Raw genomic sequence first — 17,966 nt, 5'->3', positions numbered from 1 at the left:
CCCCCCCGGCCAGCCCTGCTCCTCTTGATCCCTCCGACCCCATCCGGCCAGCCCCATTACCCCCCCCGGCCAGCCCTGCTCCTCTTGATCCCTCCGACCCCATCCGGCCAGCCCCATTACCCCCCCGGCCAGCCCTGCTCCTCTTGATCCCTCCGACCCCATCCGGCCAGCCCCATTACCCCCCCAGCCAGCCCTGCTCCTCTTGATCCCTCCGACCCCATCCGGCCAGCCCCATTACCCCCCCCGGCCAGCCCTGCTCCTCTTGATCCCTCCGACCCCATCCGGCCAGCCCCATTACCCCCCCCGGCCAGCCCTGCTCCTCTTGATCCCTCCGACCCCATCCGGCCAGCCCCATTACCCCCCCCGGCCAGCCCTGCTCCTCTTGATCCCTCCGACCCCATCCGGCCAGCCCCATTACCCCCCCAGCCAGCCCTGCTCCTCTTGATCCCTCCGACCCCATCCGGCCAGCCCCATTACCCCCCCGGCCAGCCCTGCTCCTCTTGATCCCTCCGACCCCATCCGGCCAGCCCCATTACCCCCCCGGCCAGCCCTGCTCCTCTTGATCCCTCCGACCCCATCCGGCCAGCCCCATTACCCCCCCGGCCAGCCCTGCTCCTCTTGATCCCTCCGACCCCATCCGGCCAGCCCCATTACCCCCCCGGCCAGCCCTGCTCCTCTTGATCCCTCCGACCCCATCCGGCCAGCCCCATTACCCCCCCGGCCAGCCCTGCTCCTCTTGATCCCTCCGACCCCATCCGGCCAGCCCCATTACCCCCCCCGGCCAGCCCTGCTCCTCTTGATCCCTCCGACCCCATCCGGCCAGCCCCATTACCCCCCCCGGCCAGCCCTGCTCCTCTTGATCCCTCCGACCCCATCCGGCCAGCCCCATTACCCCCCCCGGCCAGCCCTGCTCCTCTTGATCCCTCCGACCCCATCCGGCCAGCCCCATTACCCCCCCAGCCAGCCCTGCTCCTCTTGATCCCTCCGACCCCATCCGGCCAGCCCCATTACCCCCCCGGCCAGCCCTGCTCCTCTTGATCCCTCCGACCCCATCCGGCCAGCCCCATTACCCCCCCCGGCCAGCCCTGCTCCTCTTGATCCCTCCGACCCCATCCGGCCAGCCCCATTACCCCCCCCGGCCAGCCCTGCTCCTCTTGATCCCTCCGACCCCATCCGGCCAGCCCCATTACCCCCCCAGCCAGCCCTGCTCCTCTTGATCCCTCCGACCCCATCCGGCCAGCCCCATTACCCCCCCCGGCCAGCCCTGCTGCCCCCGACCCCTCCCCAACCAGCCCTGCTCCCTCCTGCCCCTTCCTGCTCCTCTTGATCTCCCCCGGCCAGCCCCGCTGCCCCGACCCTCCCCAACAAGCCCTGCTTCCTGCTTGCTGCCCCCCCCGATCTCCCCCGGCCAGCCCCGCTGCCCCCGACCTCCCCAACAAGCCCTGCTTCCTGCTTCCTGCCCCCGATCTCCCCCGGCCAGCCCCGCTGGCCCCGACCTCCCCAACAAGCCCTGCTTCCTGCTTGCTGCCCCCCCCGATCTCCCCCGGCCAGCCCCGCTGCCCCCGACCTCCCCAACAAGCCCTGCTTCCTGCTTCCTGCCCCCGATCTCCCCCGGCCAGCCCCGCTGGCCCCGACCCTCCCCCAACAAACCCCGCCTCCTGCCCCCGATCTCCCCCGGACAGCCCCGCTGGCCCCGACCCTCCCCAACAAGCCCTGCTTCCTGCTTGCTGCCCCCCCCGATCTCCCCCGGACAGCCCCACTGCCCCCGACCCTCCCCAACAAGCCCCGCTTCCTGCTTGCTACCCCCCGATCTCCCCCGGACAGCCCCGCTGCCCCCGACCTCCCCAACAAGCCCTGCTTCCTGCCCCCAATCTCCCCTGGACAGCCCCACTGCCCCCGATCCCCCCAATAAACCCTGCTTCCTGCTTGCTGCCCCCAATCTCCCCCGGAGAGCCCCGCTGCCCCGACCAGCCCTCCCCCCACCAGCCCTGCTCCCCTCCCGGCCACATCAGGTGTGTCCGGTATTTTTTTTGAAGCTACCTAGGCACCAGGCCTCTCCTCCTCATCCCCATTAAGGTGGGGGGAAGAAGCCTCCAGGGGCTCTGGGACATGGGCGCGGGGGTGACACTGGCAGGGCCCCAGGGGGGGCCCAGACCGGCTAATGCCTGCTGCCGGCCTGACCCTGTGGGGAGTGTTTGGGCCTTGTCAAGGTGCCTGTAGCGAGGACACACCTGAAATGGGGTCTTAGGAGGGGCCCCAAGAGGTTGGGGTGCAGGACCAGCTGCCCACGGAGGTGCTAATGGGAGGACTGGCCAGAGGGCACGCAAAGCGCCCTGGTGCTCACCCGGAGCCAGAGGCACCGAGGGACGTGGGCCCTCCCAAAAGGGAGGGAGCAAAGACCAAGGGTGGAATAATACAGGGGAAGGCCAGAGCCTCTGGCCCACGGCAGGGAAACTGAGGCACAACCCTCCAGGGCTGTACCCCCCAGCTCAGCAGCGGAATTGCAGATGGAGCTGCCCTGGGAGAGGCTGAGGGCCTTGGGGAGGGCTGCAGGGAAAGGTGCCAGTGGGAGAAGCGATTCCTGGACCGGAAATGAACTGGCTCAGAGAGCCCTGAGTGTGGGGAGGGAAGGAGGCAGCTGGAGACTCCTACTTGGGGGGGGGCAGGGTAAGTGTAAAGCAGCTTTGAGGCCCTGCCCATCCTAGAGGGGCCTTTCCCAAGGCGGTGATGGAGGTTGTGGGGCCCCATACCAGGGCGACCCCGCCGGGGAAGAAATATGTCCGGGGGGGGGGGGGGTGGATTTTGCTACCCCCGAGGCCGTGGCTCTACCCTCTATCCAGGCAGACACCGTGGCAGATGCTGCCCTTTTCAGCAGGGCGGGGTTCCCCCGGAGGTCCTCACAGACCAGACCCTGCTGGCCCGTGCGGGAGCCTTGTGGGGTCCGGCGTGTCGCTCCCAGTCCAAGGGGCCGGAGGAGCAGTTCAATGGGACGCTAAAGCGCATGCTGAAAACCTTGATGCACCAGCACCCGCAGGACTGGGACCCGTGTCCACCCCATCTGCTGTTCGCAAGCAGGGACGTGCCCCAGGGTCCACGGGGTCCTCCCCGTTCGAGTTGTGTACGGGAGGAGGATGAGGGGCCCCTGGATCTGGTGAGGGAGGAACGACGGGAGGGGAGGCCTCTCCGGATGAGGATTGGTGGTGGAGAACGTACTGACCTTCCGGGAAAAGCGCGCTGAGAACCTGGCCAGGGCACAGAGGAGGTGGAAAGCCTGATATGGCCGTGCTGCGGGCGCCCGCTCCCACGCCACTGGGGACCAGGGGATGCTCCTCATCCCGGTGAGGAAGAACAAGCTTTAGGCCGCCTGCGAGGGCCCCTTCAGGCTCGTCAGACAGGTCAGTGAGGTGACTGTGTGGTGGAACGGTCCAACCGGGCGCTCAGTCGCCGACTGCACCATGTCAGCACGGTGAATCCGTACTGGGACAGGGAGAAGTTGGGGCTGGAGTGTGTGGGCAGTGGGGGGGGGGGGAGGATCCCCTGGTGAGTCTCCTCCCGGAGGCTGAGGCGACACCTCATTGGATTCAGTTCCCCACTCTGACCAGCTAACCCCGGCACAGCGCATGGAGTTCGGAGAGGTGCTGTGTTCCCGCCAGCAGGTATGCTCCTCTCGGCCCGGGCTCGCTAACCCGGCTGGGCCCCGGGTGGAGACGGGAGCCCATGCTTGAAAGGTGACGTCTTAGGGACTTCTCTTGGGGTTCCTTTGTCTTCCTAAATCCGCAGGCCCACCCCGGCCTGGCTAGCAAACACTCACCCGTCTCCCTCGATGTTCATTGTTTGGACGCTCCCCTAGGTGACGAGCGGTAAGTGAACCGTGTCCAACCCAGGACCCGGCACCTCTCAGATTAACCCCGAGAGACCGAGAGAAGTTTGGGGCAGGCCCAAGCCACAGTCTGGGACCCAGTGGTGTGAAAAAGCCCCTTAGAAGAACTTGATTGTGCAAATGCGGGTGCTGGGGGAGGGCGTGTGTGGGCAGATCTGAGGAACTCCCGTTTAAATTGGGAACACGAGTTACCTGGCTGCCTGGCAAGGCCAGATACATAGAGAAACCCCTAGAATTACCCCCTTTCGAGAGGGTTAGAATTCTAGTGAGGCTGCAGAGACCATTTCTAAGGAGTGTGAGGGATAATGAGTGTGAGGGATAATACCGAAGTTTCCCTTTTAAGCATGAATTTGAATGTTTGATTTTCAGTCACGCACAGTGAAGGGAGGTGAGACGCTCCGTGTTGAACGACAGGCCGTGTGCAGATTCAAAACATTGAAGTTTTACAACCATTAAACCACCAATTGTCAACTCACACATCAAACCGCACGAAGTCGATAGCCTCAAATCAAACTCCAACACGTTCTCATGCTGCCGTTTTCCTGCTTTGCCTCTCGGCACATTTCCATGCGGAGTGCGGGAAATGCAACACTGACCACTTAAAATCGACTCCTTCCAAGCCTCCCTTAGCAGAGCTGGCGCGCTGCGTATTCCGCGACCTCGCTGTCACTGGGCTGTCCACACGGACCCTGACAGCGTTCTGGGGAAATAAGATGGCGCCCTGGCCAGTAGAGGTTCAAAGTAGCCGTTCACCCAGGGCTCTTGAAAAACCAGGCCTCGCAGGCCCACTGTCACAGAACCGCCCTTACTTCCCCACCACCCCGCCTCAGGGCTCACGTTCTCACAGAACCTATGGGCCCGGGGTCTCATCCCACAATGCCTTTGCACCCTGACGGAGAACCTCGAGCATCGGATGCACTCCACACCCAAAGGGCCTGCTTTGAAACGCTGTGTGTGTCATTACAGGCTGCTCCGAAACAGAGGCTCACAGGAAAGCAACTCACAGCAGCGAGCAGAAGAATGGCCAGGCTGGGTCAGAGCAAAGGTCCAACCAGCCCAGGGTCCTGTCGGCCACAGTGGCCAGTGCCAGGTTCCCCAGAGGGAGGGAACAGAACGGAATCATCCAGTGACCCCTCCCCTGTCGCCCATTCCCAGGGTCTGACACACAGAGGCCAGGGACACCCGCCCCTGCCCAGCCTGGATAACGGCCACTGATGGACCCAACCTCCATGAATCTATCCAGCTCTTTTTTGCCCCGTTAAAGTTCTAGCCTCCACCACAGCCTCTGGCGAGGAGTTCTACGGGCAGCCTGCCTTGTATGAGGAAAAACTTCCTTTTGTTTGTTTTAAACCTGCTACCTCAACTTCATTTCTTGACTCCTGGTTCTTGTGTTATGAGGAGTAAATAATTCTTCATTCACGTTTTCCACGCCCGTCATGATTTTATAGACCACTACCATATCCGCCCTTAGTCTCCTTGGCTCTAAGCTGAAAAGTCCAAGTCTTTTTAATCTCCCTTCATTTGGGACCAGTTCCAAACCCCTCAGCATTTTGTTGCCCTTTTCTGAACCTTTTCCAGTTCTAAGATACCTTTTTTGAGACGAGTTGACCACATCTGTATGCAGTATTCAAGATGTGGGCGTACCATGGATTTATAGAGAGACGAGATATTCTCTGAGCCTAATCCAACCCTAACCCCAATCAAACCCTAAAGACCTGCACCTCAAAAGCCAGGATTGAGTACAAGCAATGGGGACCACAGGCCTCAGTGGAACGCCAGCCAGCCTCGGACGCATTGCCGTTTTAACCAGCTTGTTCCCGAGTTGAACAAACTACAGCAGGAAGGTCTGAGCCCTTCTGCCAGCCGAGAACTTTGTGAGAACTTTCCCCAGGGCCTCTCTGACCTCCGTGTTGCGCAGGCTGTAGATGAGCGGGTTGGCCAGAGGGGTCAGGACGGTGTAGAAGACGGAGAACACTTTGTTCAGGGCTCGCAGGGTGTCGGTTTGGGGGAGCATGTAGACAACCATCAGGGTCCCATAGAAAACGGACACCATGGTGAGGTGGGAGGAGCAGGTGGAAAAGGCCTTTCTCTTCCCGGTGGTGGACGGCATGCGCAGGATGGTGGAGATGATGCAGACATAGGTTGCCAGGGTCAATAGAAACGGCGGGAGAGTGCACACAGCGGCCAGCAGGGTGGTGACAAACTCCATCCTCCGGGTGTCCCCGCAGGAGAGTTTCACCACCGGGATGAAGTCGCAGAAGAAATGGTCAATTTCATGGGGGCCGCAGAAAGTTAGTTGTTGCATTAAATATATGGTTAAGTCGGCCACCAGAGAGCTGCCGAGCCACGTGCCCGCTGCCAGCTGGAGGCAGGACCTGCCGTTCATACGGGCGGCGTAGTGCAGCGGCTTGCAGATGGCTACATACCGGTCGTAGGACATCACCGCCAGGAGGTAACACTCTTCAACAGCCAGGAAACCAAAGAAATAATATTGCGTGAGGCAGGCTGGGATGGAGACGGTCCTGTCGCCCGTGAGGAGCCCAGCCAGCAGCCGGGGCAGGATGGCGGAGCTGTAGCAGGTCTCCAGGCAGGACAGGTTCCCCAGGAAGAAGTACATGGGGGTGTGGAGATGCTGGTCGGACACGACGAGAACTACGATGAGGAGGTTCCCGGCCACAGTCGCCAGGTAGATGGCGAGAAACAGCAGGAAGAGGAGGGGCTGCAGCTCCGGGAGATCCCCGAACCCCAGCAGGACGAATTCCATGACGGCCGTTTGATTCCCCTGCTCCGGGCTCGCCATGCGGTGCCACTGGGGGGAAGAAACCCAACTTCCTGTGGAACCAGAAGAGGATACATTTTAGTCACGTTTTAGCATCCACTTGGATCCCCAAATATCCCAGAAGGCCCCTCATCCCGTGGGGTCAAGGAAGAAACAAGACCAAACTTCCTACCTTTGAGATCTTTGAGATTCCGTTATCAGCCCCCCCGCCCCCAGTTAAAAGGGGGAGACAGGCGGAAAACCACAGCAAGCCATTTTGTATTCGCCTTTTCTAACTTTGGCAAGTGGTCCCCATGGATCACCCGGGAGGACTGTGGAACTCCTCGCCAGAGGACGTTGTGAAGATCAGGACTAACAGGATGCAAAAAAGAGCTAGATAAATTCAGGGAGGACAGGTCCATCCATGGCTGTTTCGATGGGCAGGAATGGTGTCCGTAGCCTCAGTGTCAGACAGGGGAGGGATCACGGGAGGATTCCCGGTTCTGTTCCCTCCCTCGGGGGCACCTGGCGCTGGCCACTGTGGGCCGACAGGACACTGGGCTGGGTGGACGTTTGCTCTGACCCAGCCTGGCCGTTGTGATGCTCTTAGGAGTTCCTGCTTTGCAAACCAGTTATTGATTCGGCTCCTGCTGGCCGGTTCCCCTGGACTCAGCCTACAGCGGGGGAAGTGACCAGCGCCGTCTCCAGGCAGGTCACGTTAATGTGCATGAGGCCAGGCCCAGCCCGTCCTGCGGCTTTTGTCCTTTTTCCATGTGTGACGTGCACCTGCGACCCCTCCGAGATACGTCCCCGAGCTGTGTCTCACAAACGGATGCCAAGCGCGCCTCTCGCTCTCCTTACGGTTCCCCCCCAGGCGTGTCCTCCCCCCTCATAGCATAGGCGTGCCACCGGTCCCTGGCCAAGCCTGCCCGGCTGTGTGCAGGCCAACCAGCCCTGTATTTGTGTGTATGTGTGTGTGTGTGTGGGGGGGGGGGCGGAGGGGGTTGCTTCATCTCAGTGACACTGGCCCTGGCTTTCGGTCCCTGACGGAGCTCTGGTGACCACTCTGGAGTGCCGGGGGGAGGGCAGTATTAGTGAAACGGTGGCATCCCTTGGAGACCTGCTCCTGGACCAAGGCCCTTTGCGCTCGGAGCCGCACAAACCCGGCCTGGCCTATGCGAAGGGCTCGGGAAAGTCCTGGGCGTAGTTCTCGTTCTCACGGCCGAGAGCGTTCCAGCACCGAGTGCCGCGCAGCACTAGCATGTCCTCTCTGTCCAGGGCCCGGGGAAAGCCCCGGCATCACCCGGAAGGCAGCGAGCCCCGGGAACGGGCGGAGGATGCAGACTGTTTCTTCCCCATCCCAAGTGGGCCGGTTTACGCAAAGGGCGGCATGGCAGGAGTGTTACCTTCAGGCGGGCGCAGGAGAAACTGGAGTCTGCGACATGAACTCTTGGCTTGGCGGTTCAGAGAGGACAGGATCCTGGCTCTGCCACCCCCTCGCCTAGTTCACTTGCCTCGCGGTACGTCTCCCCTTCCCTGGCGGAGGCAGAGGGGGCCCGTGTGGCTGCACAGCGCAGTGAGCTGCCTGGGTTGGCTGGATGCCCCGGTTGTATTGAGACTCTGGGTTTGCCTTGCCTTGTGCCAGTCCCCAGCAAACACACCTCTCTCCTGAGTCCTCTTACTCTGCAAACCCTGCAGGTGAGTTTCCCCGGAGACTTTGAACATGCTATGAACTTCTCCTTCACATGCATATTAACACTTTGTAGCTTGGAGGGGAGACGGGGCGTTAATAGACTCAAACGTCTACTGGCCACTCAGGGAATGGAACAGAGGGAAAAGCTTCATAGCACCCCAGGGCTGGCAGAGACCTCAGGGGTCATCGAGTCCGGCCCCCTGCCCAAAGCAGGACCAACCCAACTCAACCATCCCAGCCAGGGCTTTGTCAAGCTGGGACTTAAGCACCTCTAGGGATGGAGATTCCACCCCCTCCCTAGGGATCCCATCCCAGCGCTTCCCCACCCGCCTAGGGAAAGAGTTTTTCCTAATCTCCAACCTGGACCTCCCCCACTGTAACTTGAGACCATTGCTCCTTGTTCTGCCATCTGCCCGAACGAACATGTCTTAATCAAGATGGGAGGGGTTGCGACTAATCTGGAGGATAGGGTCATAATTCAAAATGATCTGGACAAATTGAAGAAATGGTCTGAGGTAAACAGGATGAGGTTTAATAAAGACAAATGCAAAGTGCTCCACTTAGGAAGGAACAATCAGTTTCACACATACAGAATGGGAAGCGACTGTCCAGGAAGGAGTACGGCAGAAAGGGATCTAGGGGTCATAGTGGACCACAAGCTAAATATGAGTCAACAGTGTGACGCGTTGCGAAAAAAGCAAACACGACTCTGGCCTGCTTTAACAGGCGTGTTGTGAGCAAGACACGAGGAGTCATTCTTCCACTCTACTCTGCTCTGATTAGGCCTCAGTTGGAGTATTATGTCCAGTTCTGGGCACCGCATTTCAAGAAGGATGTGGAGAAATTGGAGAGGGTCCAGAGAAGAGCAACAAGAATGATGAAAGGTCTAGAGAACAGGAGCTATGAGGGAAGGCTGAAGGAATTGGGCTTGTTTAGTTTAGAAAAGAGAAGATTGAGAGGGGACATGAGAGCCGTTTTCAGGTGTCACAAGGAGGAGGGAGAAAACTTGTTCTTCCTGGCCTCTGAAGATAGAACAAGCAGCAAGGGGCTTAAACTGCAGCAAGGGGGGTTTAGGTTGGACATTAGGAAAAAGTTCCTACCGGTCAGGGTGGTGAAACGCTGGAATAAATTGCCCAGGGAGGTTGTGGAATCCCCATCTCTGGAGATATTGAAAAGCAGGTTAGATAAATGTCTGTCAGGGATGGTCTAGACAGGATTTGGTCCTGCCATGAGGGCAAGGAACTGGACTTGATGACCTCTCGAGGTCCCTTCCAGTCCTAGTATGCTATGATTGTGTGATTGGAAGCCTGGAAACAGAGCAGGGCCCTATTGTGCTCAGGGCTGTGCAAACAGAGAACAATGACATGGCCTCCCTCACGCTCACCTCTTGAAACCATGCGTGAAATACTTGGCTATTCATTGGGCCAGAGCGAGAGGTGGAGAATTGCTCTCTGGTCCCCTGGCTGTGGCTCTGGGCTAGGCAGCAGGAGACCCGGCTCGTGTTCCTTGCCGCAATGTGGAGCTTGTTATTTCATACGTTCCCATGTCCCGGCTGTGTCCCAGAGCTGTCCTGGCCTGAGTGAGCTGCAAAGGGTGACGGTGCGTGTGTGTCTTGTGGTCATTGCACAAGGAGCACAGCCAAGCTAGCACTGGGGTGCACGTTTACTCTGCACCTGCTGATCAGAATGACGGTGCGTGCACCTTTCCCTTCTCCCGCCTGTTGGTCAGCCCGCATCTCTTCTGCTGTGCCCCTCCAAAGGGAATGCCGGCTGGACTAGCCCATCTCCCAGTGAGCTCTGTTTTCCCACCCACCAGCTTTGCTTCATTCCTAGACTTCTGCTCTCCTTCACCAGGCATGGCTTGAGTTCCTGCAGGAGGCCTTTTTGCTTGGACTTTTGTCTCTTCTCTGCAACTTTCCTACCCCCCAGCTCTTGTTCTGGGTCACCGTGATGCTCTGCCCTAGCAGTAAGGGGCATAATGAACAGACCTGCCCCAGAGGCCAGTTCAACAAACCACGCGCAGGGCTGTAAAAGTTGCCACATTTGTCTACAAAAGACTTTCACCACCCAATTACAGAATGAGAGTGCAGAACTGGAATTATCTACAGATTTGACACGGTCACCCTGAGCTTGAATAAAAACATTAAGTGGCTGGTGCATTACAAAGCCCATTTCCCCTGCCTTTGATATCCACTTACATTTATTCCTCACGCTGGAGATGAAGGCAACAGAGAATGGGAAGTCTGACAAGAGAGACTTAGAACAGCTTAGTGCTTTGATTGCCCAATGCTTTTGATGCAAGACAAACATTTGGAGCACTGAGGAAAAGGTAAAACACCAGCAGGAAATGGTTGGAAACATCCCTGGGAGTTGAAGGAATTCTCAGAATAGTAGGATAGCTGAAAATGTACAGGCTGGGTTTCCCCTAGGAGGCTGATGTTAGGCACCCAAACCCCAGAATTCAAACCTTGGGATTCACAAACCCAGCAGGTTCCCAAGTGTTTGCAGGAAACAGGCTTTAGGTGCTTCTGGACACTCCCTCTGCCACCCCGCACCAGGCATCCCGACACTGAGACCCTGGAGTGATGTACAACCCGGGGAAGGTAAGTGTTCCCCTGCCTGACTTGCAGGGCCCAGTGCAGCAAGCCAGGGGTCCAGACACTTTGGAAAAACTCATTAGGCCTCCAAGTACCTTGAAAAACTGGCCCTAAATCATTCCTACAAAACGGGCAGACAAGGTTCAGTGCTAGCATCCCGTGGCTCAGGTCAGAGGGTTTCCTTTGGCTTCTCTCTTCTGGGGTGAAACACCCACAAGAGAGCAAATATGAATGGTACAAATCACCTAACAAATCGCCCCAGGTGGGCGTGGCAAGCGGCGCTCTCTGCATATTTTGGAGATTTGTGCGTCTATCTGTCAGAGTCCATTTGTTCGAGAATCCCTCCTAAATGGTAAGAGCTAGGGCCACCAAATTTGGTATGCTGCTTATAAGTAAGGAGAAGAGGAAGCTAAGTCAGAGTTTGGTTGTGCCAGGAAATCAGGAAGTGCCTGAAGTGGGACTGTGATTGAAATGTAGCCGTGTTAGTCTGGGGTAGTTGAAGCAAAATGCAGGACAATGTAGCACTTTAAAAACTCACAAGATGGTTTATTAGATGATGAGCTTTCGTGGGCCAGACCCACTTCCTCAGATCAAATAGTGGAAGAAAGTAGTCACAACCATATATACCAAAGGATACAATTAAAAAAAATGAACAAATATGAAAAGGACAAATCACATTGCAGAACAGAAGGGGGATACGGGGGGGGGGGGGTGGGAAGGGGGAGGAAGGAAGGTAAGTGTCTGAGAGTTGCTGATATTAAAGGTAGGGAGAGTGGGATGTTTGTGAGTTAATGGTATTACAGGTGATAATTGGGGAAACTGTCTTGGTAATGGGTGAGAAAGTTCAAAGTCTTGTTAAGTCCTTGTTGGCAAGTGTCAAATTTTAACATGAATGACAGTTCAGAGGATTCCCTTTCAAGTGTAGATGTAAAAGGTCTTTGTAGCAGAATGCAGGTGGCTAAGTCATTTAGAGAGTGTCCTTTCTGGTTAAAGTGGCAAGAAACTGTTTTCTCTTTGTGATCTTGTCTGATATCTGTTTTGTGGGCATTAATCCTTTGGAGAAGTGTCTGAGATGTTTGTCCAATGTACATAGCAGACGGACACTTTCGGCACATGATAGCATAGATTATATTTCTGGATGCGCAGGAATATGTGTTCTTGATCTTATAACTCACTTGGTTAGGTCCAATAATGGTATCAGCAGAATGAATATGTGGACAAAGCTGGCAACGGGGTTTGTTGCAAGGGAAGGTACCAGGGTTGGTATTAGTGTGGTATGTCCTGTGGTGGTTGGTAAGAATCATCTTGAGGTTAGGTGGTTGTCTATAGGAGACTATGGGTCTGTCTCCCAGAGCCTCTTTGAGTATGGTATCCTGTTCCAATATAGGCTGTAGTTTATTGATAATGTGTTGGACAGGTTTAAGTTGGGGGTTGTAGGTGATGACAAGTGGTGTTCTATTGTTGGTTTTCTTGGGTCTGTCTTGAAGTAGATGGTTTCTAGGTATTCGTCTGGCTCTTTCAATTTGCTTTTTTATTTCTCTGGGTGGGTAGTTGAGGTTTATAAATGCTTGGTAGAGATCCTGAAGCTTCTGGTCTCTGTCAGTGGGGTTAGAGCAGATGCAGTTGTATCGAAGGGCTTGGCTATAGACGATGGATCGTGTGGTGTGTTCTGGAGTGGGACTGTTCTCCAGACTATGGAAGGGGAGGGGCAGAGAGGAGGGATGCGATACTCACAGTCACCACTGGGGGCAGCGAGCCTGAAGGTGAGAGCGATCATGGGGGGCAGCCACACCACAAAGGAAGTGCCAGCTGGGCACGGGGCTAGCCATCGTGCCTGCCACCAGCCCATGTAAGTGTTTCCCCTGACCTAAAACCCTTCCCCCCGGTCCTCAGCCTCAACACGACCAGAAGGGGGGGAAAACCCTACCAGACCCACTGCCATGGCTCCCCCTTATCCCTGAGTCCAGGAGGTCCCCCGCCCTCCGCATAGCTGGGCTGGATCCAGGCAATGCGGGGTAAGTATCTGGGGGTCTGTCTACACTACAAAGTTAATTCGAATTAACAGACGTTAGTTTGAATTAACTTTGCTAGGCGCTACACAGGCAAACCGCTAGTTCGAACTTAATCGGAACAAGGGGAGCGCTTAATTCGAACTAGGTAAACCTCATCCCACGAGGATTAAGCCTAGTTCGAATTAACTAGTTTGAATTAAGGGCTGTGTGGCCACTTAATTCGAACTAGTGGGAGGCTAACCCTCCCCAGCTTTCCCTGGTGGCCACTCTGGGCACCACCAGGGAAACTCTTCTGCCCCCCTCCCGGCCCCGGAGCCCTTAAAGGGGCATGGGCTGGCTACGGTGCCTGTGCCAGGTGCAAGCCTGCCAGCACTCAGCCAGCAGACCCTGCACCTGGCACGGCTCGAGCCAGCCACCCGCTGCCACCCAGCCCTCCCCCTCTTCCCGGGACCAGGCTGGCGGCTCCCAGGAGCCTGCCCAGGTCCGCAAGAGGCGGGCGCCCGCCTGGTCTAGTGCAGACATCGTGGACCTCATCCACGACCTCCGCACTAAGCACAGGAAAGTGGCCGTCTAGGGCAGGATAGCTGCCAGCCTGGACACCCAGGAGCAGGTTTGCATGAAAATCAAGGTGGTCCACTGAGACCCCCGACTCTGAGCCCTGAGCTTAGAATGTCCGTCCTGGGTCAGACCAAAGGTCCATCTAGCCCAGTAGCCTGTCTGCCAACAGCGGCCAACCCTAGGGACCCTGGAGGGGATGGACCGAAGACAATGACCAAGCCATTTGTCTCGTGCCATCCATCTCCAGCCTTCCACAAACATAAACCAGGGTCACCATTTCTACCCTCTAGCTACTAGCACTCCATGGACCCAACCTCCATGAATTTATTTAACTTCTCTTTAAACTCTGTTCTAGTTGTAGCCTTCACAGACTCCAGCAGCAAGGAGTTCCACAGGTTGACTCTTTGCTTTGTGAAGAAGAACTGTCTGTTATTAGTTTGAAGCCTGCTACCCATTCTTTTCCTTTGGTGTCCTCTAGTCCTTCTATTATGGGAACTAATGAAGAACTTTTCTGTATGCACCCCCTCCACCCAACTCCTGCTTTTAGAGACCTCTATCATGTCACCCCTCAGTCTCCTCTTTTCTAAGCTGAAAAGTCCCAGTCTCTTTAGCCTCTCTTCATATGGGACCTGTTCCAAACCCCTGATCATTTTAGTTGCCCTCCCCTCTCCCACCCTCTCTCTTCCCCTCTCCCACCTCCTTTTCCCAGTCTCCCCGAGTTTTGTTCAATAAAGAGAGTTTCTATTTTTGAACACACGTGTTCTTTATTTTGTACATCAGGAAGGGGGGGGGCTAGGAAGGGGTAAGTGGAAGGAGGTGAGGGAGGAATGGGGTACGAGCCCCCAATGGGGAGGACAGGGGCTCTGCAGGCTCCTCAGGGTGGAAGCTCTTCTGCAGCCCCCCGATTACTCCCCCTCCGATGGCAGCCTGCGGCAAGTGCTGCCGGGCTGATGGCTGAGTGCTGTGATGTGCCCAGTGTGGGCACTCGGGCACTCCAAGCCAGGACTGCTTTGCAAGCGGGGAACCCCTGAGAACTGTCTGTCTGGGGTGGGGGTCGGGTCCCTTTAAGAACAGCCCTCGGCTAGCCTGAGACAGCAGCTCCACACTCTAAATCCTAACCTGATGCCCTGCCGGCACTGCTTCCGGCCATCCTTAACCCCGGTTCAGGGTCCACTCAATGTGGACATGCTAGTTCGAATTAGCATAATGCTAATTTGAACTAGTTTTTAGGTCTAGATGCACTAGTTCGAATTAGCTTAGTTCGAATTAACTAATTCGAATTAAGTTAGTTTGAATTAGTGCTGTAGTGTAGACGTACCCTGGTATTTTTATAGTGTGAGCGTGTGCGTCTATCTCCACTTTCTCCCAGGGCTGCGACTTGGTAAGAGCAGTGCTTCTCAAACAGGGGCATGTGTACCCCTTGAGGCACGCAGAGGTCTCCCAGGGGGTCCCACAGCTTAGCCAGAGCTTTGCCTAGCCCCAGCAAAGTCGCTTCACACTAGCATTTCACACGGTGACTTGTTCTTACTACTCTAGGTCCTGCACACTGAAAGGTCAGCTCCATATTTACACCCCAGTTGCTGCACTGTGTAATGCTACGGTGAAAATGAGAAAGGTGGCCATTTTTCAGCTACGGTGTGGCTATGGCGCTTTTGTCAATGAGGGTCTGATTTTGGAAGCACGTTGTTTTAAGCGCTGCCAGCAGGACACAGAGCTCAATGGAGCTCCGGGAAAGATGACCTGGGACGACAGCAGCTCCCACCCCAGCCCATGTCAGAGCTATTGTAACCCCAGGAAACTGACCACTCAGCACGGTCCAAATGTAAATTTCCTGCGAGCCTGGCTCAGGGCCTCCTGGACCTCCCTGTTTCTCAGGCTGTAGATGAGGGGGTTAGCCAGGGGCGTGAGGACGGTGTAGGCGACAGAGAGAACTTTCTTGAAGTGGCGCAGGAGGTCGGTGGTGGGGAACATGTAGACGGCCAGCAGAGTCCCGTAGTACACGCTCACCACGAGGAGGTGGGAGGAGCAGGTGGAAAAGGCCTTGTGCCGCCCGGCGGTGGAGGGGATCCTGAGGATGGCGCTGAGGATGCAGGCGTAGGACGCCACGGTGAGCAGGAAGGGGACGAAGGAGAAGATCAGGCTGAGTGCGAAGGCCAGTGTCTCCATCTGCCGAGGGTCGTCGCAGGAGAGTTTGACCAGGGGGACGAGATCACAGAAGAAATGGTCGATACCGTTGGGGCCGCAGAAGGTTAACTGGGATAGCGACAATGTAGTGACGCTATTACCCAGAAACCCGCCTATCCAAGAGCCAGATGCCAGCTGGAGGCAAGCCCTGCTGCTCATCCGGGCTGCGTAGTGCAGGGGGTTGCATATGGCGACGTACCGGTCGTAGGACATCGCGGCTAGGAGGAGGCATTCTGTCGCCAGCAGAGCTCCGAAGAAATAATATTGAGAGAGACACCCAGCCAAGGAAATTGTCCTGTCTCCCGTCAGGAGCCCGGCCAGCAGCCGGGGCAGGATGGTGGAGGAGTAGCAGGTCTCCAGGCAGGACAGGTTCCCCAGGAAGAAGTACATGGGGGTGTGGAGGTGCCGATCCAGCAGAACTAGCCCCATGATGAGGGCGTTCCCGGCCATGGTTGCCAGGTAGATGGCAAGGAACAGCAGGAAGAGGAGGGGCTGCAGCTCTGGGAAATCCCCGAGTCCCTGCAGGAGAAATTCCATGATGAACGTTTGGTTTTCCCGCTCCGGACTCGCCATGGGGCGTCTCGACGGGAAAGAAATGAACTCTGCCAGGAATAAAGAACATTCACTCAGTGAAACATCAGCTTCCTCCCTCTCTGACGGTTACTGGAGCAATGGGGGAGCGGAGCACGGAGGCTAGGTGTGGGGGGGGGGGGGAGGGAGGGAAATGCCCCCTCTTGATCCGTGGGGAAGATTTAACACCTGAGCAGACAGATTCCACAAAACATTCATCTAGCTGGAAACGAGCGTAGTACATAAGAGCAGCCATACTGGGCCAGACCAAAGGCCCATCCAGCCCAGTGTTCCATCTGCCCACAGTGGCCAATACCAGGTGCCCCAGAGGGAGTGAACTGACCAGGGAACCATCCAGTGGCCCCTCCCATTTCCAGTCTCTGACAAGCAGAGGCTAGGGACACCATTTCTACCCATTCTGGCTAATAAGCATGTCCTCCATGAATTCACAGAGTTCTTTTTGAACCCTGTAAAAGTCCTGATCTTCACAGCATCCTCTGGCAAGGAGTTCCACAGGTTGACTGTGTGTTGCATGAAGAAACACTTCCTTTTCCTTGTTTTAAACCTGTTGCCTATTAACTTCAGGTGGTGACCGCTAGTTCTTGAGTTATGGGAACAAGTAAATAACTTTTCTTTATTCTCTTTCTCCGTAGCTATCATGATTTTATAGACCTTTATGATATCCCACCTTTGTCTCCTCTTTTCTGAGTTGAGAAGTCCCAGTTTTTTAAATCTCTATGCATATGGCAGCTGTTCCAAACCCCTAGTCATTTTTGGTGCCTTTTTCTTAATCTTTTCCAGTGCCAATATATCATTTTGCAGATGAGGCGACTACACCTGCATGCAATGTTCAAGCTGTGGGTGTACTATGGATTTATACAGAGGCAACAAGATGTTCTCTATCTTGACAGATGGCCCCAACTGCTCTCATAGGGTGCAAGTGTAGACACCCTATTTCGAAATAGGGATGCAAATATAGGCATTCGAAATAGTAAATGGAGCCGGGATTTAAATATCCCGTGCTTCATTAGCATACTCGTGTCTGGGCACGATTTCAAAATTGCACTATGTCGAAATAAATTGCCCTGTGTAACCACGTTAGTTCGAGAGAAAACCCTTCTCTCAGAATAACTGGTAAACCTCATTGTTTGAGGAATAATAGTTATTTCGAGAGAAGGGTTTTCTCTCAAAATAATGCAGTTACACAGGATGTTTTATTTTGAAATAGCACGATTTTGAAATAGCGCCCGGACGCGATTATGCTAATGAAGTGTGGGATATTTAAATCCCAGCTTCATTTACTATTTTGAATGCCTACATTTGCATCCCTGTTTCGAAATAGGGTGCAAGTGTAGACATATCCATAGTGGGGCGATGGGCTTTAGGGACAACTGTCCAGAAAGGTTGTCACAGAGAGCCCCACGTTTCACTACCTGGTGTATCAAAGCAGAACCACATCCTTTAAAGGCTGCAGTTCCATGGGCTGAGTGGGCCAGGAGATGGTATTTCCGAGAAACAAGCAAGCAACTCAGGCTGAGATTTGCACTCCATCAGGGTAGCCCACTCCCAGGGAATGTGGAAATGGGCCACCAAGCCCTCTCAGAGCCATTTGAAAGTTGTTCTCATTGGACAAAGACCCGTTGCTCACGAGGAAACTATTTCCTTGCAGCCAGACACTTGATAGAGGAAGATGCCGTCTTCGTCACAAGCGAAGC

General features: G+C 55.8%; 2 protein-coding genes across 2 annotated transcripts; both read right to left on the bottom strand.

The window, feature by feature from the left end:
• Positions 1-5,711: 5,711 nt before the first annotated feature.
• LOC102451843 (olfactory receptor 11A1-like) lies at positions 5,712-6,680 on the bottom strand. Its single transcript, XM_006130623.3, has one exon. The coding sequence runs from the start codon at positions 6,678-6,680 to the stop codon at positions 5,712-5,714; it is 969 nt and encodes a 322-aa protein (XP_006130685.3).
• An 8,623-nt stretch (positions 6,681-15,303) lies between these two features.
• Positions 15,304-16,254, bottom strand: LOC102451604 (olfactory receptor 6P1-like). The gene has a single exon (XM_006130622.3). The coding sequence runs from the start codon at positions 16,252-16,254 to the stop codon at positions 15,304-15,306; it is 951 nt and encodes a 316-aa protein (XP_006130684.3).
• Between the last annotated feature and the right edge of the window lie 1,712 nt (positions 16,255-17,966).

The sequence above is a fragment of the Pelodiscus sinensis genome, chromosome 30, assembly GCF_052426305.1.
Source record: "Pelodiscus sinensis isolate ZL-2025 chromosome 30, ASM5242630v1, whole genome shotgun sequence".
Taxonomy (NCBI): Eukaryota; Metazoa; Chordata; order Testudines; family Trionychidae; genus Pelodiscus; species Pelodiscus sinensis.
The sequence above is the reverse complement of the archived record's forward strand: the minus strand, read 5'-3'. Positions and strand labels throughout refer to the sequence as shown.

What these genes read in the sequence shown, in the direction of transcription:
- LOC102451843 (XM_006130623.3), bottom strand. Translation starts at nt 6,680, where the DNA reads ATGGCGAGCCCGGAGCAGGGGAATCAAACGGCCGTCATGGAATTCGTC.
- LOC102451604 (XM_006130622.3), bottom strand. Translation starts at nt 16,254, where the DNA reads ATGGCGAGTCCGGAGCGGGAAAACCAAACGTTCATCATGGAATTTCTC.